Here is a 24497-nt window from a genome sequence, read left to right on the forward strand (position 1 = left end):
TCAGTCGAAGACTGGGTTTCGTATGCCGTTCAATACCAAACTGGTGGGTGCCTTCCTGTGTAGAAGGGCCAGTGAGCACAGGAGGAGGGAAAAGCTCATGACTCCCAGAATGACCATTCCTGATATCAGTGCACTGGTGATGGCGTTCAGCTGGAAATGAGGTTCGTTTGGAGAACCTGCAAGTAATAAACACACACAGTGGGAAGGTCCAGTATCAGATTTAACTCACCTTATCCCAATTTAAACCTGCAAAGCATCTGTCATCAGTATCTTATAGAATAACAGGATGAGACAATTATGCTACAATTTATTTGACTATAATTCAATTCAATACCCAAAGGATTGTATGGTTTAGAGGCCTGGTATCCCCCGGGAAGCCAAAAAAAGTCATCTATAAACTGCTCTAAAAATTGACCAACAGGTTGCATATGAGTTCAGAAATCCTCAGTGAACTGTTATTTAAAATATAACAAGCTTCTTAAACCAGAGCTCATTATTTTTCGCTGATTACAGTTTTGTAACTAATCACCAAAAAATACTTAACATTTTAAAAAATTATACTTTAATTTTCAATATATGTTAATTATCTTACCAAGCTGCGAATTGTTAGTTGGAGTCTCATCTGGGGGGAAGAAAAGAAAAAGAAAAGCAATGTTGTGTCTCCAAATATTTATCTATATCTGTTATAATTCTATAATTACTTTTTACCTATATGTCCCCTCACCTTCACCCACAAGCTCCCTGGGAAAGGCAATAACGAAAGTCCCGCTAAACCTTCTGCTTTCTCATTTCCTGTTCCATGTGTCCAAGATTTCATCATCTATCTATTCCTCCAAGCCCACACCCTGCCACTGCCCTGGGCATACAAATAAAGTTGTAAAACATACTGTGCTGTACTCTTTCCTGCTGACTTTGCTTCATCATTCTCTCTCCAGTCAGGTTAGTGGGGGCAGTAATTGTTAACAGCTATTACATTTTTTAGAGCCCTATAACCTGCCATTTATTATTCTGTTATAGAGAAACATTCATTATTTAGTGCCACTCTATTTTAAGTGATGCCAATTTGCCCATTATAATCTGCAAAAAACATCAAGTTCCAAGAAAATAAATTCTTACTTAATAACTAAACGAAAAGAAAAATCACTCCTGAACTTGAGTTGCAGTTTTATTTGCATCTGTTAAGTAAAAGACTGAAGCCATTGATTTTTCACTTTTCCCTGACAAACATAATAGATGCAATGAACACATTCACTTGGTTTCCCAGTTTTTGTTACCCATTTTGTAATCATATAGCAATTAACCCTTGCGCATACACAATGAGTGGATATTTGTGTTTAAATACCTGGGTGTATATGTGCCTGTGAGTGTTTGTTATTTGAACCATAAAATGTGTGCAGTTGGCTGTTTGATTCTGGAGTATAAATACTATTACAATTAATATGTGTGTAATTTCATACAGTTTACAAAGTGCTATCTCATATGTTATCACATTTAATTCTAAACCAATTGCCATATGGTTTAGATATTATTACTACTCCCATTTTACAGATGAAGAAACTTCCATCTGTCACAGCCTCCATGATAAAGTAAACATAGGCTTAAATAAAAGCTCAGTTTCACTCCCTTTTCTAAAATAATATAAACTAGCAAGTGTAGAAATATTTTTAGTAAAAGAGATAAATATCTCAAACTATAAAACTCCAGGATTAGTATTTGAAATAATGGATGGGAGAACCTGGTGAGATATTTATAAAACATCTGATGCCATTTCTTTTCAGACATATGGGTCTTGGCAGAAATAATGGTTCTGCTGTTTGATCCTGAAGTATAATGTCCAAAATAAATAGAGCACTCATTCATAGGATTCTTTAGAATGGCGCAGTGCACTGCTATAGGACAAAAAGAAAACAAAATACAAATTTTTATTATAAGACATCCTTAGGAAAATCCTAAGCTCTAACCAATATCATCCTACAAGGACAATAGCTTCTCATGGAAATAGATGGGATGTATAAACTGTGATTAATTCAACCAAAAGATCTGTGTGCCCCTTTCCCAAAACAAGCTGCCTCACTGGAACATGGAAGAGAATATATAATGCTATAAAATTCCTTTTTAAAAGTTATTCTTTGCTTAGGAATTACATTTATTTGATCTTAAAAAAATGGTTACTATTAAAGAATAGAAAGTTTCCTCCTATGTATCCCAAATTAAGCAAAAGTTCTATGATTGTATGCCCCCACTATTTTCTACAATTTCAGGTTAACAAAAGAAGTCAGAATATCCACTCCTCTCTTACATTACCAAAGCGCTTTTGTAAGAACAACATCCAGCTGTCATCTACAAGGACTTGGCTGTGGACAAAAGCTCTGTGTGGGGACAAAGATGCCAAATGAGCCACATCAGCTGCAGGCTCCAGGACTCTGAAAAACTGAAAGCATCCTACCTTTGGTAGATGGCTGAAATCAGAGTGTGTAATATTTGAATATTTTTGGAATTGTACTCGATACTGAATAAGCTTAGAATAAATTTATCTGTTATCTTCTGTTTCTGGTATCCTGCAGTTAGGATCATTGCAATTAAAAGAAAATCAAAGAACTGTCTAGAAAAGGCAGGTAGAGATTTTTCAGGAGCTTTTTGTCACCACACACTTCTGTTTTTCTCTCACACCTACTTGGTCTTATACACATGTACACTAAAAGAAACCTTACGGAATTCGAACAGATTGGAATTCTAAACTTGGTGAGCTCTTCAAAAAACGTATAGCTAGCTGAGGACCCATAGGAGGAAAGTGAGAGTAGCAATACCACAGCTGTTTAAAAGCCAGAAGTGGAAGATAAATTGTCATTCTCTGCTTTTCTCTCAGATAAGTAGCTGAAATAAATGGAAAAGGTGAACATAAGTGCAAAGATATATGCAGAATGAATATTTTTCCTTTCTAAGCACAAACTATATTTTTAAGTCTTCAATTTACCTATGTGGTAAAATGAACCACATATTTCAGGTTGAGAACCTCAAAACTTTTTACTCTCCAATGGGTCATGTTCGTTAATAGTCTATCTCTACATTTGAATTCTAAGATTCCCCAAGGGCAAAGACTGTGGCCTGTTCTCTATTTTATTCCCAGTTCCTAGCAGAGTGGCTGTCCCTGTAGGGGCTAAATAAATATACTAGAATGAATTATTCAATGAAACTCAATGACACTAGTTGGACAAGAGTTTGGCTTGAACTTCTCCATATGAATTTTTGTAAAAAAAAAAAAAAAATTAGGTACTACTATTTTCCAGTGATTATACCTTTAAATTTCCAGGATTGTACCCCATGATAAGCATTTCCCTACCAAATAGTTTTAGCATTTCAGAGCTTAAAATAAGAACATTTCATGAATTTTGAGGATTTTGAATTCTGAGGATATGAATATTTTCCTAAGTCAACTAAGAAAAGGATTAACAATGTTGGGTAAAAATAACCACAACGGATTTGACTTCATTAAAGTAAAACAAAACAAAACAGAAGTTCTGAGGTTTAACAACTTATTAAACTTGATCCAAGCCAGATGTCTAGGGGAAGGCGTGGTTCAGTGAGTAAACAGAGCAAAAATTCCAAGTATCAGAGAGCTCTGAAGAGAGCAAATCAAGCCTGAAATTGGACTTGTCTATGAAAATCAGCCATAGGATCTGCAGAGATAAATTCTAGCTGAATTAAGGTAAAAAATAAAGTAAAACTAAGAGAAGAAGGTAGCCCTGGTCATTAAGCTGGACATTAAATTTACATAGAATTTGCCTGTGAATGACTATAGCTTGATTTCTGAGTTGTATTTGTATGGAATTTAAAATTAAAAAATTTTAAGGATATTATAGTATTATAATGAAATCATTATTATACATGGTCCTCTAGGCAGTGAGGCCACCATGATATCCAAAAATAAGGACCATCCTACTGCTATTTATCAAAGTTACAAAAAAAAAAAAATCCACAGAGAGTGAGAGAGAAATGAAGGAAGGTTAACCATTATCCTTTGGGGGCTTTACCGGTAGAGAGACCAAGGTGACTAGGAGAGAACCTTAGTGCATTGGGAAATAAATGTCATCTTTGAGGTGGAAACAAGTCAAAATTGGAAAGGAAGAAATCCAGGCATGACCTCAGAGGTATTGTTATCAAAGGCATTAGCTCTTTGAGGTTTTAACATATATATTTCGGATGACTAGACGTGATGTGGAAGAAACCTATAAACCTGGATAGCTGGGCTTCCCTGGTGGCGCAGTGGTTGAGAGTCCGCCTGCCGATGTAGGGGACGCGGGTTCGTGCCCCGGTCCGGGAGGATCCCACATGCCACGGAGCGGCTGGGACCGGTGAGCCATGGCCGCTGGGCCTGCGCGTCCGGAGCCTGTGCTCCGCGACGGGAGGGGCCACAGCAGTGAGAGGCCCGCGTACCGCAAAAAAAAAAAACAAAAAAAAAACCTGGATAGCTGGTGAGTTACAAAAGGATTAGAAACTGCTCCTTGGTAATCTTTACTGGGATTTGGAGATCTTAATAATTTTGGTCTGTTTTAAAATTATATTACACTAGTAAATTATTTAAAATTTGTAATATTTAAATTTGATTTTGTTCAGGTAAGAAGGAAGCAAAGAAGTTAAAAAGGAGGAAAAGTCATCTACTCAACATGGACAGAGAAATGCCACTTTCAAGGTTCTTTCCTTATGGCAAACTGACTCCAGATATGCTCCATAGAAATAAGAATATTTTTTATTGTGCCTACCCGAAAGCATTCCTAATTATTGGCAGCAAGAGCTGAGTTTCCATGCAGTGTAATTCTATGAGCTATTTCCGACAGCTAGATAGAGATAAGGATTGGGCCTCTGACAAACCACAAACCAGTCATTTTCAAATCATTCAAAACATACCAAACCCTCAAGAAGTACAGACTAAGTTTGAAATTTTATATTTAATAAATTTCTGTATTATTTAAAGGGCCTCTTAGGCTTTTAAAAAAAATACTAATACATGTACACAAACACAAAGGAGTGAATAATTAAAGCAATTGTCTGGATTTTTCAGGCCCAAATGACTTTTGCTTAATCACCTCTTTCAGACAAAACTTTCTTTTCATTGTGGGACAGGAGGAGTGGGAGAAAAGGTAAAGATAATCTAATTGAAACATAATAATAGCCTATGGCTGTTATAAAATAGAGAAAAATTATTAGCATATAGTCCAAATCAGAATTCTGCTTTCCCTTTTTAGACAAATTTAGAACCATAGAGTTAGAGAGAATCTGAAAGGCTACTTTTTCAAACCCTTTATTTTAAAAATAAAGAAAGAAATGTTTGCCCAGAGAAGTGGAGGAAAATCCCAAGGTCCACAGTTTATTAGGACAAAAGCTGGAACTAGAACCAGTTTTTCAGACTTCAGTGTGTGTTGTTTACAATGCATGTCTGTTTTATCCAACTGATTCTGGATATCTCCAGGTTCACGCTTGTAAAGCAGTATCCCTTTGGAGACTGTGTGTGTATGTGTATATGTATGTGTATGGACATGCGTGTACAAATATTTGTATACATGAAAATGTATTGTATAAGCAATTGTGTCCATTAGAGTCATGAGCACAAATGAGTGCACTGGTGGGTGTATTTACATACTACTACAATTCAGGATCCTGGGAGGAAGCAAATGGTTTTCAAACTAGCAATTTAAGGAGATTTAATAGGACTATTTACAAAGATGGAGGGAATTCACAAGAAAAAGTCAAGTTACCTGGGCTATGGGTTAAAGGAAGAGTTTCCAGAACTCTGAGAGTAGTTGAATGGAGAGAGTTGTCTGGTGGGAGCTGTGTGGACTTCACACCCAACTTCTGACGGCGCCACCTATTGGCCAAGTCCAACCAGAAACTACTTGGCAAGGCAGCCAGGGGATGCAGTTCACAGAGACCAGTGTTCAAGGTCAGAGAGGGGCTGGGAAGGGCAGAGTGGATCCGGATGGGCAAATGAAACATGTCCAGCACCATATACTTGTGTGTGTGTGTGTGTGTGTGTGTGTGTGTGTGTGAAGGGAAATGTGGTAAAGACAATATTTCCCTTAGTAAGTTGAATAAACAGGAAACTACCATGAAATTAAAGTTGTCTAGCAGTTTATCTTGTCTCACAGTTAATTAGCGCTCTTTAAGAATCACTTTGAGTTCTCCTTAGAAGCCAAGGAACAAGCCATTTTGGAACCGTCTATTACTACGCACAAAAGGAGGAGCGCTCTTACCACTCCGAGTAATGATGGGCCCTGCAGAAAGGACAGCATTTCCAGAAGTGCTCTGGGGGCTCCAGGTGGTCCTCCTCCCCGCATCTCGCCTTTCTCTGTGGTCGCAAATCTAAGGAGTTAAGAAAACAAATGAAATTCCACACCAGCACAAAATTGTTTCTTTATGGCCATTTGGAAAGCAGATTCTTTTAGAAGAGATACCACATGTTTACTTTTATTCATTTACTTCTGTGCATTTATTTAATTACTTTGCATATAACTGCTACAGTATTTCTTATCCTGGCTTGGGCCGCATTTCTTATTTCCTCCCGTTGTAATTGTGCATTGCCTCATTAATTTACATAGCTCAATGGCTCCCCTGAAAAAGAGCTGTGTTTATCAAACTTTTCTACTTTTATTTCTCTCAAGGCTTTAATAAATCTTTCCCTGAAATGTTGGTCAGCACAGAGCCAAGGAAATGTGGAATCTCCATTTAACCCCAACTGATATAGCTACTTAGGACTAAAGCAATTAATGATTGTGAAGAAATGCATGAATTAGAGCACACATATAAACACATTAAAGCTATCTCAAATCAAAAAACATGACTGCATTTTTCTCAGGTTAATATTGCTGTAACACTAGGGGGCCTACTGTCTAGATATTCTACTCTGCTCCATAGCCCTACTGAAGGACTGGAAGTTCCCTGTTTACTCTGTTTCATGTGTCTGTGACTTTGACTATCCTTTGGCATGGAGTGTCTCTTACACTCTTGATTTTGCCTCTTTGGGGTTCATCTGTCTTCAAAGTCATATCTCTTCCACAGAGCCTCCCAGCCTCTCCTGTTTCATCTCTCTCACAACGATGAATAATGCCTTTTACTACAGCCCATATATATGTCTGCCTTTGCACCATAACATTTTGTCATATTTTATTCCATGATTATCTCATGATCCTAAAGGATAAGCTAATTGAATTCAGAACTCATTCGTGCATCTCTGTATTACCAGCATAATGCTTGGCACAAAGCAGCATTCAATAGATCTTTCCTGGATGAATGGAAAAATTGTACTTCAATCAATTTGAGCTGATGCATATCCACTTTCTATGTAGAAATTAGTTCCTAACACTTGATAACTTTCAGCTTAGATCAATTCAACAGTTCAGAATAAAGTTGCTAAAAACATACTGGCATAAGGAAGGGGCAGTCATCAGCTCTGCAGAGCTTGGTAACACAGTGCAGGAAGACAGTGGACATTTTCTGATTCTTGTGTTTCACAAATCGGAACACTTCAAAGGAAAAGCGGCCCTGCTGGCTCCTGCCGTTTTCAATGACGGTGGTTTGAGGATCTTTGTCACAGCTACACGTTAGAGAATGTGAAAACGATATTATTGGAAAGTACCAACCTACCGTGACTTGTAAATTAATTTCTGCAGTATTAAGAGTACCCTATTACACTAAGAGCTAACAAAATTATGCCATGTTATCGATACTTAATAGGAGAATAAACTAACTCAACAGATATGTGACCTAGATCACAATATTTAAGCAGACCAGTTTCTGATTATAGTATTATTATCAAATTTTAGAGGAATTATACTTTCATATGGTTCAAAAATCCAAACAGTATAAAATATATATAGTAAAAAGTCTCTCCCCACATCTCTGCCTTTGTCCATGCTCTCCCGTGTCCACACACAAACCTGCCCGTGGTGACCTCACATGTTACTGCAGCCTCACAGGGCATATGCAAATAGAAGCAGAAGCAATATATTCTCAATGTTCCCCTCTTCTTAAACAAATGATAGCACACTCTCTATATTATTTTGTACCTTGCCTTTTTTTTTAACTTAACAATGTATCTTAGCGATCTTTTCATATCAATATTTAGAGAGCCTCCTTCATCTTTTTCCACAGTTGTACACTATTTCATCATGCACACGTCAGAGTTTATTTAACCTGTGTCCTATTTATGTACTCTTGCATTAATCTGAAGATTTTGCATTTTTACAAAGTAATAATGAATAGTCTTAATACATCATTTTGAACATGTGCTGGGTTATCTATATATCTGTAGGATCATTCAGCAGATTTTGCCACACCGCCCTCTATAAATATTGTTGCATTTTGTACTGCCCCAGTAATGTATAAAAAATACTTATTTCCCTCAGAGCTACATCAACAAAGTATATGTATGAAATTCTGGATTATTCCCTATTTGGTAGGAACAATAAACTATCACTATATAATATCATTTCACCTTTTTCTTAGTGTGAATGGATGTGTGCATTTTTCATATATATTAGAGCCATTTGTGTTTCTTTATCTGAAAATTGTTTATGTTCTTTGCTCAAATTTTTATTGCACTGTTGACCTTTTCCTTAAGATTCCTATAAATTCTTGGTTTTTAGGAAGAGTGGTTCCTTGTTTGTTACATAAGTTGTTTTAACTTTGTTGTTTGGCTTTGGACATTCCTCCCAGTGTGTGTGTGTGTGTGTGTGTGTGTGTGCATGGGTGTCTGTATGTGTGTGTGTTTGTGCACAGAAATTTTATTTTTACATAATTTAATTTTAAATATTTTATTTTATAGCTTCTAGTATGTGGGCTAAACAGGATTTTCCTTACTCCAAATTTCTAAAGATATTTTGCATGCTTTCTTCCATCACTTTTAAAGCCATAGTTTTTACATTTAAATTAATCTATTTAAAGTTTATCATGGTATAATGAGTGAAGTATAGATCCTATGCTATTTTTTTCCTTAAGATTATCTACTATCCAGCACTATTTTTAAAAATCTCTGTCAATCCCACTGATTTGCATGTTACCAAACTCTGTCATATAGTAAATTCCCATGTTTTGGATCTATTTTTCGACTTACTATTCTAAATTTTTGTCTATGTGTCTAGCCTCACATAATATCATACCCCTTTAATAACTTCAGAGCTTCTATTAACTGTAATATCTGGTAGAGCCATACCCTCCTCCTTTCGATGTTGATTTCCCCCTTTCTTTGGCATTTTATGGATTTTTTTGTTTATCCCTTTTTTCTCGATTCAGTTAGCTTGTGATTCTCTGTTCTTGTAGGTATGCGTTTCTCCTGACTGTTTCTGGGATCTATGGCACTGGGACCCCTCAGCAATCACTTTTCTTCCCTGCTTCTCCTGCCACTTCTTCCCACTCTGCTTCCTGCCAGCCTTTTCCTGCTCTGTTTTGTCTTGATCTTAACTGCTTTTATCAAGACTAACACATATTTTGGAATTTCTAGGTTTTCTTTTCCTCCTTATCTCACTGAAAATGGCACTTAGGGGACTTTTTTTAGTCATCCATTTCAGTCTCTATAGTTTCCAAGAAGAAAACTGAAAGAATTAAGCTGAAGCCATAGTCATACCAAAAGTCTGATGATCTTATTCTAGATTATCAATACGTAATCATTATAGAAATTTTGGAATATAAGAAAAATGTCAAAATAAAATGATCCACAATCTCACTGTGCATAAATAACAAAGGTGAACCTTTTGATGTATTTCCTTATAGTCTTTTCTATCATGTATTATATAAATGAGGTCACCTGTGCAATCGTGTATGCTAATTCTTTCATTTCATATTGTAATACATTGAAATTTTAAAGAACCACATATTTCTAAAGATAGAAATATCAAGAAGACAGAAGGGGAAGAGATAAAATAGAACCAACTACTTTTTTCTATTTTATAAGTAATTTTATATGATTATTATGTCTGTGTGAGCTCTCAACTTACTGGTTCTCCATAATTCACCTACCCATTTCCTTACTGCTGAACATGCAGTCGATTCTCATGTTTTACTATTTTAAATAGCACTGATAGACAAGAAAGTCATAAATATTTTAGAATATGCTTCCCAGTTCACAAAAGTAGAATCAAAGGATATGAAATCTTTTAAGGTTTTTTGATACATACTGATATTTTTTCCCAAAAATGTTAACCAAATTAACACTTCCAGCAATAGAATATGAGTGTCAGTTTGATCATACCCTCTGAGTATCATCTTAACATTGATTAGCCAGTAAAACTTATTTTTTTGGTTTCCCATCATATTACTCCCATCCTGTGTCAATAAGTGGCAGTGATCAGAGCCAACTGCATTTTATAAGCATGATTAGAAGCCATTGCTTGACTCTCAAGTCTGTTCTCCTGTCAGATAAAAATGCTGAAAAGGAACTGAGATGATTGAATGTTTTTATGATCAATGTCCCCTTTCCCCAAATGTAGATTACATTCACTCTATCACTGTCTATTGGGGAATAAAGTTGAAGTTATTGGCTCTGATAAAAAAGGAGTGGTAGGCTGTATTACACTTTCATATTAAATACTGATAAATGAAGAAAAGCATTTTAGAGTCTAAATTATCTAGCCCATTACTTTAATTTTATTCTCCTTTTGACATACCATGAGACAGTCTAGTTTTCGAAAAATAGTACCCTCTCACTGCCTTTCTCATATTGTCAATAGTACCCTAGCCATGCTTTTCCTAAGACAGTGAAATATTCCCACATGACCTAAACATTAATAAAACATCTTTGATGGGGCAAACTTACTTGTAACTGTCATTCAACAACAGCCTTATCAGCATTTCATGTTGAAAATTGTTCTCCACTTTTATAGTTCCAACTATATAAGGACTAAAAGTTCAAAATGTAAAACTTTACATTTAAAAGCTATAAAAGTACCCTATAATTTGTTTATCTGACTTAGCTTTTCTATTTTAATTATCTATAGTAGGGTTATTGCTATCAATACAAGACTTAGACACTTACCTAAGGAAGAGATCATATCGAATATCATCATTTGGGTTCCCTGATGGGGTCGTGTAGCAATAATCCATTAAGACATTCCATCTGCAGGAAGAGGTACGAATAATCTAGAGTCAGAATCTCCTTTTGGATATTAGTTACTAATCCAAGGGAAGTAGATATTGACAAACATCTTATCCCAGGGAACATAGTTTTATATTATTTGCAGAGACTTCTTGTTTATTAAAATTTTCTCCTAAACTCAAAGTATTTAAAAGTCTGCAACAAATTGCTGTCACACATCAAGAATCACATACAACCAAGAATAAAAATGCCAAGAAAACAAAAAGGGAGAAGTTAAAGTAGAACCAGATTTCTAGAGTGTACTAATCTCTTCAGGATGCAATGTTTAAATAATAATATATGAGAAACCCAAAATAAACTATTTACATGCTACAATTTTTTTATTAGGGCAGAAACGGATCTTTACTTTTGAATTTCTTTTCAATTTTGATCATTCTGGGTTTTCTAAGTGTCAAATGAAACTTGATTGATTTTGTTATTTTGCAGAGATGTTTCTGGAGATCGTTTTATATAATTTTGGCCCAGATTCTTATGGGGAGAGTTCTTTTGTTTTTTAATAAACTTTTATTGAATAGTAACACACATAGAAAATACATGAATCATAAGTGTTCACAAAATGACTGCATCTGATTAATCATCTTTCAGATGAAAAACATAGAACATTCTGGTATCCCAAAAGCTCTCCCCATGCCCTCTTCCAGTCACTACCCCTCCTTCTTTATGGGAAGAATTGCTATTTTCCAATTAATGATATAAAGTGGGTGTCACCCTTTAATCCTTGTAATTTGGGTTTTTTTAGATAAATTTATGTATTTATTTATTTATTTTTGGCTGTGTTGGGTCTTCGTTGCTGCACATGGGCTTTCTTTAGTTCCGGGGATCAGGGGCTCCTCTTCGTTGCGGTGTGCGGGCTTCTCATTGCGGTGGCTTCTCTTGCTGAGGAGCACCGGATCTAGGCGCACGGGCTTCAGTAGTTGTGGCACACGGGCTTCAGTAGTTGTGGCACGCGGGCTCCACAGTGCAGGATCAGTAGTTGTGGAGCACTGGCCCATTTGCTTCACGGTATGTGGGATCTTCCTGGACCAAGGCTCAAACCCGCGACCCCTGCCCCGGCAGGCAGATTCTTAACCACTGCTCCACCAGGGAAGCACCCTTGTAATATGTTATTTCTACTTATTAGCGTTTCTTTTTTTTTTTTTAATTTAGGCAAATATGGAAAATATATGTATTTTTACATATAGGCAAACCAAAAAATACAGGCACTAACTTCTAAACCAAAAATTGGAGTACATGATTTGATATACAGTTTGACAGGAGGCAGAATATTTGAAATCATCCCTCTCTTGGAGAATCTGAGGTCTATGGCTTCAGAAGGTGTGGCGATTGTGGGTGGGCGGGCATTCAGGTGGGAAGAGTAATGTGAACAAAGGTGTGAAAGACCAGAAGGGACTAGGAAGGTCCTGGGGTTCAGGCGGAGCGTCAGGTGGGAGGGCTGAGATGCAAGCAGCATGGAGACACTGGAGAATCTGGACAGGAGTCTTAGGCACTGACATTTTTGAGGGAGGAGCAGCAGGATGAAGGAAGGTCACAATCCCCAGTCTGGCAGGGATGTTTTGGGGTGAATGTGCTAGAGAGTGCAGGAGGTGGTTTGAGGTGCTGACAGCTGGACCAGAGGGTGGCTGCATGGGTGGAAGAATAATAGACATAATAGGCGAGGTACTTGGGAAGGAAAACTGAAGAATAAGATGGGGTGAATTCCTGAGAAGTTTTTTGGACATTTAAGGTGAGGTTATGTCACCTTAATATAGGGTCGAGTTTCCCATTTTGGAAACTGGGAGAACAGTGGTTCCACTGTTATTCTTCTTTTCCTTTAAATACGTGTCTTTTCCCTTGACTAATCTCACCCCATTCTGACTGCTCTCTTGTTTGGAGTGATAAGGATAGGTATCAGACAGAGATGGCACTAGATCAGGGCCAGGAACACTGGGTAGGATTTGAGCTGGCAGAAATAAAATGGAAGGGTGTGTGTGAGGCAAGAGGGTGGTGGTGGAGAGAGAGTCTGGTCAGAGGCAATGGCATAAGCCTTGCTATGTTTGGCAAAAATGCGTAGCCATGGATGGTGAGAGTGAAATATCTGTACCTGGTTAGGGCAGGAGACATTAAAATCCCTAGGGGAGTGGCCTCAGGCCTATGCCCCTAACTACATTTCTTTTCTTTTAATTAATTAATTTATTTATTTTAGCTGCATTGGGTCTTCATTGCTGTGCACGGGCTTTCTCTAGTTGCGGCAAGTGGGGGCTACTCTTCCTTGCTGTATGTGGGCTTCTCACTGGGTGGCTTCTCTGGTTGCAGAGCACGGGCTTTAGGCATGTGGGCTTCAGTAGTTGTGGCTCACGGGCTCTAGAGCACAGGCTCTGTAGTTGTGGCACACGGGCTTAGTTGCTCCGTGGCACATGGGATCTTCCCAGACTAGGGCTCGAACCTGTGTCTCCTGCACTGGCGGGCGGATGCCCAACCACTGCGCCACCAGGGAAGTCCCCCCTAACTACTTCTTTAAGACCCATTGTTTAGCATTTCTAAATGGAATGGCAATGGCAATATTTTTTTTTAAGTGAATGAGCTAACTTTATGATTCAAGAGGCTTTAGGCAGTCAAAATGTTTTAACCAACAAAAGATAAGGGTTTGAAAATACCTGCCGTCCAGATTAGTCGCTTGTACAGCTGCAAATACTTTGGTTTTCAAAAGTAATCCTATACTCGGGATAATTAACTGCTGACTGTAGGTTGAATCCTAATGATGAAAAAAATAAGCAATTAATCCACCCTAACAGCACATTTACTTAAGACAATAATGTCCTATAAAAGAAAACATCAATTTACAGAATCAACTCCAAAAAGGACCTAGTTAATCCTCTAGTTTTGGGCAGAACTGTTCTTAAATCATATCCAAGTAACAAATTCATGCATAAATCTTTTTGTGTCCATAGTTTACCATTTATGATGATTAATGTTCAGTGTATTTAAATTATATGCAATGGTTACTAGTCAGAGGTTAGTATTTAGTTTGTCTAATATTCAACTATCAATATTCAGTTTACTTAAATTCATATTCCGTTATTTAAATTATATTAGTGGTTAATATTCAGTTTATTTAAATTATATCTGCTTCAGTTTAAGCCCTTTGCCATTGGAGATGTAAGTCTTTACACTTTAAATAATGTCTTATTTACCCAAAGTCACTTATCTGGCAATTTGAAATTAGCAAAATTTAATTAAAAACCTAAAAAGAGACCAGTATGGTCTCTGAGTTGCCAAAATGCATGGCCTGGAATTCCTGTACTAGATTACATGGTAAAGACTTACAGAAGGGTGTCTTAGGACTTCATTTCTACCTTTTACCCTTAGTTTAGACCAATTCTGGAGAGTTTATTTATATCACTTCCCAATCTACAGTAGATGAAAGCAGCAAATTAGAAATTGAGAAGTGACAGCTTTAATTTGATAGTAAAGAAAAACAGAAAAAAATGTAGAATAAAGAAGAAACTTCTCAAAATCTAAGCTGTCAAATCATTTAGCATGGAGGCAAATTGTTTCCCCCAGATTCAGTAACTCTGAAGATAATGCTATTTTGCAGCAAAGGGGAATTTTTAATGTTCATTATGAAATCTCAACATCATCAAGCAAAGGCAAAACACAGAGCTACTCTATTGAAGAAGGTTGGGAAGAAAACAACAGATATTGAATTTTTAAAATTAAAACAATAATAATTTGGATGCTTCACTTTTGAAAAAGTTGCATTCATGTGGAATATTTCATTCTCAAATAGAGCCTGATAAATGAGGGATTATATGCTGTACTTATTTTCTATATTTCTGTGATAAATGATAATAGCTCCTCTAACCATTTCTGATAGGTAGTATTTTTATTTCATTATCTTTCTGGCTCCCTTTTCCAACTTCTCCAAGTTATCCACATTTCATTAACTATACAGCTCTTTCATCTTGTATTTGCATCAATATTGTCCAGAAGAATGCTTACTTTTTTTTTACAAATATTATACTACAAAGTCATTTGCAAGTGATATGACTCAGCTGTGGTTTAATCATGACATCAAATTTATTCTTCTAAAAGGTAATCTTTTGATCTTATTTTGTTTAGTTGCCTTTACTCCTGTTAGTACAATATTGTCCCTAAAATCAATTATATTTATTTTAAATTTTTTCTTCAACTTTAAAAATAATTCATAATTACCATAACCCAGTTTTAGATTTACTCTGTTTCTTTATCTGCTCAGAAGACATTGTTACTTAGGTACAATTCAAATTCACAAGGTCATCTTCACTTTCAGTTTCCACAGAGGAGAAAACTGATCTATTTTTACCATGCAAAAATAAGGTCATAGTTCAACTTGAAGTAAACTCCATATATTAAAATCACACAGTCAATAAATGTCATTATTTATTATAAGTAAAATTTTCCTAAGTACATTCACTGAATCCCTGAAAACATAGAAATAAACAACTGCACTTTTTCCTTCCCAAGTAACTAACTATAGAATAAGAGGAGTAGGTATGTAATAGAATTTTCATCATTCCTAAGGGTTAGAAATCACAAACTTTGCAGGTAAAATAGGAAAATATGGCCCCCAATGGTTGTAAAATAATACTTAGTTTGAAATCCTGCAAAAAAATTACATTTGGGTAGCTAAATGTTAGTGTTCCAAACACATAATAAATATGGTTTGGGATCAATTCGTCAAAGTATACAAAATTTTTTTCAGTATAAATTACTAGTTTTTTAATGTCCTGTAAGATGGCAAAATACTACAATGGTGCCATGTTAAGAAACTAGTGTAGGGCAGTGAAGCTCTCCTGTATGATACAGTAATAATGGACGCATGTCATATACATTTGTCAAAAGCCATAGAATATATAATGTGAAGTATTAACCTAAATGTAAACTATGGACCTTACTTAATAATATGTCAGTATTGGTTCATCAATTGTAACAAATATGCCCTATGACCCATAATACAAGGTGCAGATAATAGAGAAAGTTGTATGCAGGCACTGGAGGTCTATAGGAACTCTCTGTACATTTTTTTTTAAATTATTCAATTATTTATTTATTTTTGGCTGCGTTGGGTCTTCGTTTCTGTGCGAGGGCTTTCTCTAGTTGTGGCAAGCGGGGGCCACTCTTCATCACTGTGCGCGGGTCTCTCACTGTCGCGGCCTCTCTTGTTGCGGAGCACAAGCTCCAGACGCGCAGGCTCAGTAGTTGTGGCTCACGGGCCCAGTTGCTCCGCGGCACGTGGGATCCTCCCAGACCAGGGCCCGAACCCGTGTTCCCTGCATTGTCAGGCAGACTCTCAACCACTGCGCCACCAGGGAAGCCCTCTCTGTACATTTTAGGTCAAATTTTCTGTAAATCTAAAACTGCTCTAAAAAAATTGTGTGTTAATTTTTAAAACACTAGTTTGTAGGGAAGTGGTTGAATTTTATTAAATAACTGGTTAGTAAATAACTTTTAAATTTTAATGTATTCAACCATTAGTAATACTTTCATTGAAAATTGGTTAAAAATGAGAAGGATTTTGGCACTATGTATTTCATTTATATTCTGATATCAATTACCTTTTTACCATAGAATTAAAATCTTAAGGTTATCATCAAATTACAGAGTTTTATTTGGCGTTAAGATTCTAGAAACTCTTTGAAGGATTAGGTCTAGTTAGCAACAGGACTATGATACTATCTCTAATGATAAAGGAAAGAGCTTAATAGCAAAGCTCTCCTCAAATCCACACTTCTAAATTTTGATTTTCTGCTTTTCTGCTGAAAGAATAGTTTAATTTCACAGAAAACAGTGGTATCCTTAAATGTCATGTGAGTATGTTTTTCACTTTTTTAGGATCAGGAATTCTCATCTTTGTTTCACTCAATTATAACAAATAAGATTGAATCCAAACCATTCATCACAATTCTACCTGAGGGACCTTACACGTATAAATTAACAGAAAGGTTCCAATTTTAAAATATTGCTCACAACAATAATAAATATCTGGCCATACTGGGAATGAATACTGGCCCATACTTGCTGAGTATTGTAAAACCAAGTATCTTGGCAGCTTCTCCTCGCAGAAGAAAGTTTAGAAATGACAGAAAGGCAATCTCCATTACAACACATTTTAATTTGTTGTTTAGAGCTCTGCGGTATCAGACTACAAACTTATAAACATGATTTTTTTTAATGCCTTTGGAAAATGTCCTACTACAATATTTATAGCACATTATATTCAAAGTATAATGCAATGACTTTTAAATCAGTTGCATGAATTATAACTCAGTGCCATGATGACATGAATAATAATGTAAAAATCAGATTCATAATTTACAAAAGTGTTGGTTGATAGATTGAAAACTGATATTTAAATCAGGCAGTTAACATGTATGAATAAAAATTTTTAATCAACATGAAAATATCATTGTGAGATTAATGTTAGAGTTATAAATAGAAATTCATGTATTTTTCACGTTTTTGCTGCCACTGTTGATATTTAAATGACAAAAGTTTATACAATACTGTGCAGTCAACCCAAATTATTTCAGATGTGACAGAATTGACAACAGCCAAAACACACATTGAAAATATTAACACATTCATCACCAAGCATCGTGTCTTCAAGTCAAGTATCATTTGGACTTTTCCTATCTTTTTATCACAAACATATTATTTCCAAAATCTTGACCCTGACTATGGCTACACACACACACATACACACATAAATAAATATATATGTATAAATGTAGATAGACACTTGGAGTAACTATGCAGAATTACATTTATAAAATAAAGTTTAAATCATATACCAACTTCTAGAAAATAATGGAGTTTTTTAGTATACTTTTATCACTAAGATATATGAAAATGGTGGTAAAGATGAATAAATGTTACCAAAGTATAACAAGGTTAATGTGGCTTTTGGTAGATTTTTATATAAAAGCCATTCTCATAAATGGCTCCTCAGAACAGTGAAAGAGAAGATAACATCCTTCGCCCATCAACTTACGTTATAAAGGAGCAGGTTCAAGGTGCTGACAAATGTACCGTTGTTCTCCCTCACAGAAATAGCAGCTGAGGACCTAAAACAGATTGAAGAAAAGGAAGGCATTGATGAGATTTTAAAAGTTTCAGTTATACCTTAATGTTAGATTTAATGCAAACAACTCTTGAGCAATCCTGACATACTTTTAACTAGGTCTGTAGTGTGCATACTGTTTAAATTACTGAACAGATAAATAATCAAAAAGCAAGAGGGACTAAGTAAAGACAAACTGTTCTTTATGATCTTTTTATTTATAAAGGAAACTTTTTTACATGTTTTATTACTTACATGAAACTTTTGCAGAAAAACCTCATTCCAAAGAAAATTGAATCTGATGCATATATATTTTCATCAATTCCACTTCAGTAGAAGTTTCGTGAGATCAGGGACTTTGTTTTACTTTGTTCACTGCTGGAACATTGCATGGCACGTAGTAGGTGTATAATATTTATTGAATAAATTAATACATTTCCAAGTGCATTGAAGTTCAGGAATGTATTTAGTGGGAAAGTTGAGGGGAGCAGAGTGAAAGACTACGACCTCCTTCCCTCTGCACCTGTATCCTTTTGACTCAAGGCCTTTCTTTTCTTGTTTTCCACATCAAAATCTTGCTTTTGACCAAGTTGTTTATCATCATTGTGCCATTAAATCATCTATGAATATTTTTTACCTGAAGCAAAATGTGTCCTCCACGTTCCCTGTGACTAAGATTAAACAATAACTTTACTTTTGTGATAGAAAACCCTAGAACTGGAGAGGGAAAGTTCTTATTCAATCACTTCATCTTGTCAAAAATATTTCACAAATCCATATGGTTATATTGTAACGTGGATGTATAACTGTCTTGGAGTATGTGCTTTGGAAGTAATGAATGAATACATGACTATAAACAAAAGGCAATGACCGCAGTCCATGTCTGAAGCTCTTTGGTTCTGGGTGATACCACCTTTCCTGGGAAGCATCAGCAACTGTGCAGGTGACACCTCAGCAGGAGGCATGGAGACCTCAGATTCTGGGCAGCAGAGTCCACCAGTGAGAGATACGGCAGAGAATGAAGCCAAACAAGACCCAAAAATGCAGTGACCGAATGCTCTACACACTGGAAACAGGACAGGCCCTTCTGGACTGCATAAGCACCCAGGGTTCTTGGGTTCTTGGGCAGTTTTGAAGGGAGCTAGGAGAACCCAAGGCAGACACCTGATTAGTTTAAGCCAATTTTAATTGGGGGGTGGGGATTAAAACTGAGCTGTTGATATGCATCATAACAATAACACTTACAGATGGATAGAGAGGTAGATAGGTAGGTAAGTAGATAGATAGATAAGACCTTATATGGTTTCCATTAGATTGAGTTTAGCTATTCTCAACAAATCCTACTATCTTTATAAGTCCCTCAAGGGTAAAAAATGACTCAAACCAAAAGACAATATGAGAAAGCAAGAATAAAATGCGACTTACGAAGCAAGCTGGGTATTATTAACCAGGTATTCCAATGGATAACTACAACTAAATTTGTAAAGAAGTCCAGGTAGATAGCTGATGATTGTTGGTGGGTCTGGAGTATCAATATATCCTGAAATATTTCCTATTTGTACTGAAGTTGCATTTCCATAAGCACTGACTCCAGGAATTGTGGATACCTGTTAGAATGGTAGACCAAGCTCAGTTATTAAATAGTTACATGTAAATCTAGGCATTTCATATGCAAAATAAAACATTAGACAGATCATTTCTAGGGTCTGTTGCAACTATAACATGGCATGGTTTTGAAATTATACACATATAATGCTACTTATAAGTGATCATACGTCTTTTTTTTCTTCCTCTCATAAAGAGGGTGATTTTATTCTTTTTTAATTAGTTTTTATTGGAGTAGAGTTGATTTACAATGTTGTGTTAGTTTCAGGTGTACAGCAAAGTGAATCAGTTATACATATACATATATCCACACATTTTTAGATTCTATTCCCATGTAGGTCATTACAGAGTATTGAGTAGAGTCCCCTGTGCTATACAGTAGGTTCTTATTAGTTATCTATTTTATATATATATATATATATAGTGTGTGTGTATATGTCAACCCCAATCTCCCAATTTATCCCCCCTGTTCTCCCCTGGTAACCATAAGTTTGTTTTCTACATCTGTGACTCTATTTTGTAAATAAGCTCATTTGTAGCATTTTTTAAGATTCCACATATAAGCGATATCATATGATATTTGTCTTTCTCTGTCTGACTCATATGTGTCTTTTAACTAAATAAAACTTCATATAACCAAAGACACTATACTCATATTTCATAAATAAGAAAGTAGAGAGACTATATGTCACTCGTTGTGCTACAGCAAGTAATTTGAAAACGCTCATGGGTAAAGTCCAAATTCCGTGGCATGGCCTAGAAGACCCCTGTTAATCTGATCTTGTTTTCCATGTTAGCTTCACATCTCCAGGCTCCCACTCTTGGTTAATAATGTCCCAGCCCCAAGGCCCTTGTTGCTCTGGCCTTTGTGCATACGCCTCCTGCCTCCACTCTCCCCTCCTCCCCATGACATATCCCACTCCTCCCCTGGATCTCATCTTCCCTGGAAACTTCTCCTGATGCACCCCACAGTTTCTATTCATGCAGTCACAGTGAATGAGCAGTCTGACTCAGCACACCCCCATCCATAATCAGAGCTCTTTGTGGGCAGGGGACCCTCCTGGTCTTGTTTGCCTTTGTCCCTTCAGCATAGCTCAGTGACATCAGCATCTTGGGGTCCTCGAGATAAATTCTGAACAAATGAATTAAGGTCACAAATTTTCTTAGGGTCGATCTTCTCAGGGTCTTCCTCTGTGGTACATGGAGATTCTCATCCCCTTCCAGGACAATAGTTCATAGGTGGGTTGCAGAGGGATCATGAACTCCTAGAATTTATATAAAAATATTGTCCATGTGTATATTTTCCTGGGACTGATTAGCTTTCATTTCTCCAATCCCACTAAAATTTAAGAACCAGCATTTCAGGAATAATCAATAATGTTCTTGACCTTCATAATACAATTGAGCTTCTCCCACCATGTCAAATACAATATGATGCTCAATTAATATTTTTAGCAGATATTATGGAGACCTGTAACATTTAATTTTCAACAATAGAATACACTTTATACATGAACCTAGGAGCACATGGGCAAAGCTGAAGCAATTATCTAGCTGACTCATGAAGAGAACCAAAATCATTATGAATGAAAACATTTTGATTCTAATCCAGATGATTTAGTAGTCTACTTAATTTTTCCCATACAGGACTATCCTTGGAGCAAACTCCAAAGGTGGTGACATCTAAGACAAAAATAAAAAACGAAGCGATTCTTCCTCTCTACACATCGTTTACCTGACTGGCTAGCTAAACATGCAAATTCCGTCTGCAAAAAAAAATGTATATACATATATTTATATATATACACATAATATATATCTCCATTTTTATACCACAGTAATTCAACTCTAAAAAAAAATGAAGGTACACACATGAACACGTACACATACACACACACACACACACACAGGCTTTGTCTGGCATTTCTCCCAAATTGTTTTTCCAGCAGCAGGGTAAGACTGAAGTCAAGAGTAGAAAGCTCCTTGAAGGAGAAGCCTTGGGCTACCGTGGGAGGAGGGGCAGTGGTGCTGCTCTCCACATGGGCTCCCTCCCTCCACACGGAATTGGATGTGTAATAATCAACCTGCATCACTCTCCCTCACTCTCCCTTAGGCCCACTTCATAACCTCTCTGCACACAACACAGAGAGATGAATAAACGTTTTCAATAAAAAGAGTCAACAATACTCAAGCTGTAGACTTGGAAATGGTCATGGGCACAATATTCTAACTGCCCTCTGGGAAAAGATAAAGGAGATTCAAAGAAATCTCTTTTTCCTGTCTCCTATCTCCCACCACGTTTTAAAAGCCCTGCCCTTAGAATAATCAAGCTTTCCCCCTTAATCCCAAACAATAATTTATCAAGAGGAAAAAGTGATCTCTCCTTCTTCACTGGGCTAAGTGGTCATGCTCATTGAATCTTCTTTTTGTCTTTGCTAGGATTAACGAATGAGACTATATTTAAACAAGCAAAAGAAAAAAATTGCGCTAAATGAATTTTAGTATAACCCCCTCCAAATCACAATATTTTTACTTCAATTAATTTTAATTCCCAGGAGAGTGAATGCCTCTTTCAATTCTATTTTTGGTGTTCAATGCACGCATAAATAAATGAATAGTGTAGACTAGTGGTTCTCATTCAAGGTGGAAATATTTGAAGTGGTGTTTTGATTTTCACAATGACTGGAGAGAGCGTGCTACTGGGATTTCATGGGTAAGATTGTGTATAATAACATTTTGAAATTCAAAGGACAGTCCCACAGGATGAAGAATTTCACACTGGAAATGCTAACAGCCCTCTTTTACAAGACACTGGTGTGGATCATTCAGTGGTAAACATGATACCTAGAAGATTCTAAGTTTCTCATTCTATATTTCATCTTTCTTCCTGTATGAGGTCACTAAGAAGCAATAGGCCAAGTGATCCATTGCCAAACTCACTGGAATATAAAAGATACTGCCATAAAAAGCATGAGGAACATAGCTAATGATAAACTGTAGACACATATTCCTCAGCGTCACTCACACAAAATAATGTTGGTTAGAGTAGCACAGTTAATCTCAGGTCCCTCAACCACCAGCTACAATAAACAGAACCACTATTGGAAAATAAAATTGTATGATTGGGAGCAGAAGCCTCAAACAGGCAAAGGAAAGCTATTTGTTCAGTTTTATTGGAATTTTTTCCCAAAAGATAGATTGGGCTTCTGATTATTTCATGAAATTGGGAGGGTTTTTTTAGTTATGAGCCCCAAACCTAGCACACAATTTCACACTAATCTTACCACTAAATTGTTTCCACAGCCCTCCAAGGTGCTGAGATTGATGATGAAAATGACCACCGCAGGAAAGGTGTTGTTATTGATGAACCCTCTGCAGTGGGAATCCCCATGCCTTCCGTTCAGTGCCAGGTCTGTTTCAGAATAACCGGAGAAAAGTACTGTGCAAAAATTAATCTTCATTGTAATGGTCTGGACCCCACAGTAGACATTGATGTCTCTTTCAGCTGAAATAAAAAATATAAAAAAACAAACAAATCACAAAAGCACAGCATGGGGTCCAAGAATAACTTTAAAAACCCCTGAGGTATTTTCATCCCCTTGGGATGTTTAAGTCTTTGATTTAGTTATTTCAGGAGAGATTTTTTTTTTTTTTTTTTTTTGCGGTACGTGGGCCTCTCACTGTTGTGGCCTCTCCCGTTGCGGAGCACAGGCTCCGGACATGTAGGCTCAGCGGCCATGGCTCACGGGTCCAGCCGCTGCCGCGGCATGTGGGATCTTCCCGGACCGGGGCATGAACCCGTGTCCCCTGCATCGGCAGGACGGACTCTCAACCACTGCGCCACCAGGGAAGCCAGGGAAGCCCCCTTCAATAACTATTTTTTCCCCTCCGTAGGATGCTTCTCCTATTCCCAATCTTTGTCTGAGGAACTCCTACTCATCCCTCAGGTCTCGAATTTCATTGTCTTTTTCCCAAAGACTTTCCTGATCCCAAATCTAAATTATGCTACGCTGTCTTATGTTGTCGAATTGACTTGGAATCTTATATGTATTTGTATAATTGTCTTCTCAATAAATTGAAAGTCCCAGAAAGCAGGAAGCTATGATATTCATTGCTGTACTCCAGTGAGTAATTAATTAATTACTCACATAAAGTATGGGGCAATAGACTGCTCTAAGGATGTACAAAGTAGTGGTCCTTTTTCTTAGGGAGATCACAGTCCATAAGAGGAGATAGATGTGACCCACATTTACAGAAAGATTGGACAGAGAACCATGGGGTGGCATAGAAAGAGAACCTTACCCAGACCAGTTGATTAGGAACAGCTTCCTGGAGAAGATGGCATTGAACTGAGTTTTGAAGTATCGGTAGGAGTTAGCTACAAAAAAGAGTGGGAAACTTACAGCACAAAGAGGACAGCATGAATGATGACAGAAGTGTGAAATAAATATGCTCAGGCTGGTTAGGATCTGGACAGTTCCATTTTCATTTGAATTTAAAAAGCAAGGAGGAAATGGTAGGCAATGAGGCCAAGTAGCAAGCACATAGGCAAGATCACAGGAAACCTTCACATACAAAATGGTCTCTGTAAGGTAGCAAAATGTCTACTTAAATGTGAAATCAAATTCTCAACTACTAGAGCGTGCACTAAGAACTCTTTATGCCTGGGGA

At 36.8% G+C, this 24497-nt stretch overlaps 1 protein-coding gene across 1 annotated transcript in view; it reads right to left on the minus strand.

The window, feature by feature from the left end:
* ZPLD1 (zona pellucida like domain containing 1) overlaps window positions 1–24497 on the minus strand; it is a gene marked incomplete at its 3' end in the record, with an annotated part of 37085 nt that continues 12588 nt past the window's right edge. The window contains exons 2-10 of the mRNA XM_082625377.1: window positions 23111–23331; window positions 19647–19828; window positions 18153–18225; window positions 13777–13874; window positions 11024–11104; window positions 7417–7588; window positions 6249–6357; window positions 593–622; window positions 1–176 (exon numbers count right to left, since the gene is read on the minus strand). Coding sequence (XP_082481503.1) covers window positions 1–176; window positions 593–622; window positions 6249–6357; window positions 7417–7588; window positions 11024–11104; window positions 13777–13874; window positions 18153–18225; window positions 19647–19828; window positions 23111–23331 — 1142 coding nt within the window. The remainder of the gene's footprint in view (window positions 177–592; window positions 623–6248; window positions 6358–7416; window positions 7589–11023; window positions 11105–13776; window positions 13875–18152; window positions 18226–19646; window positions 19829–23110; window positions 23332–24497) is intronic.

Source organism: Mesoplodon mirus (genome assembly GCF_964341445.2).
Source record: "Mesoplodon mirus genome assembly, chromosome: 6".
Taxonomy (NCBI): domain Eukaryota; kingdom Metazoa; phylum Chordata; class Mammalia; order Artiodactyla; family Ziphiidae; genus Mesoplodon; species Mesoplodon mirus.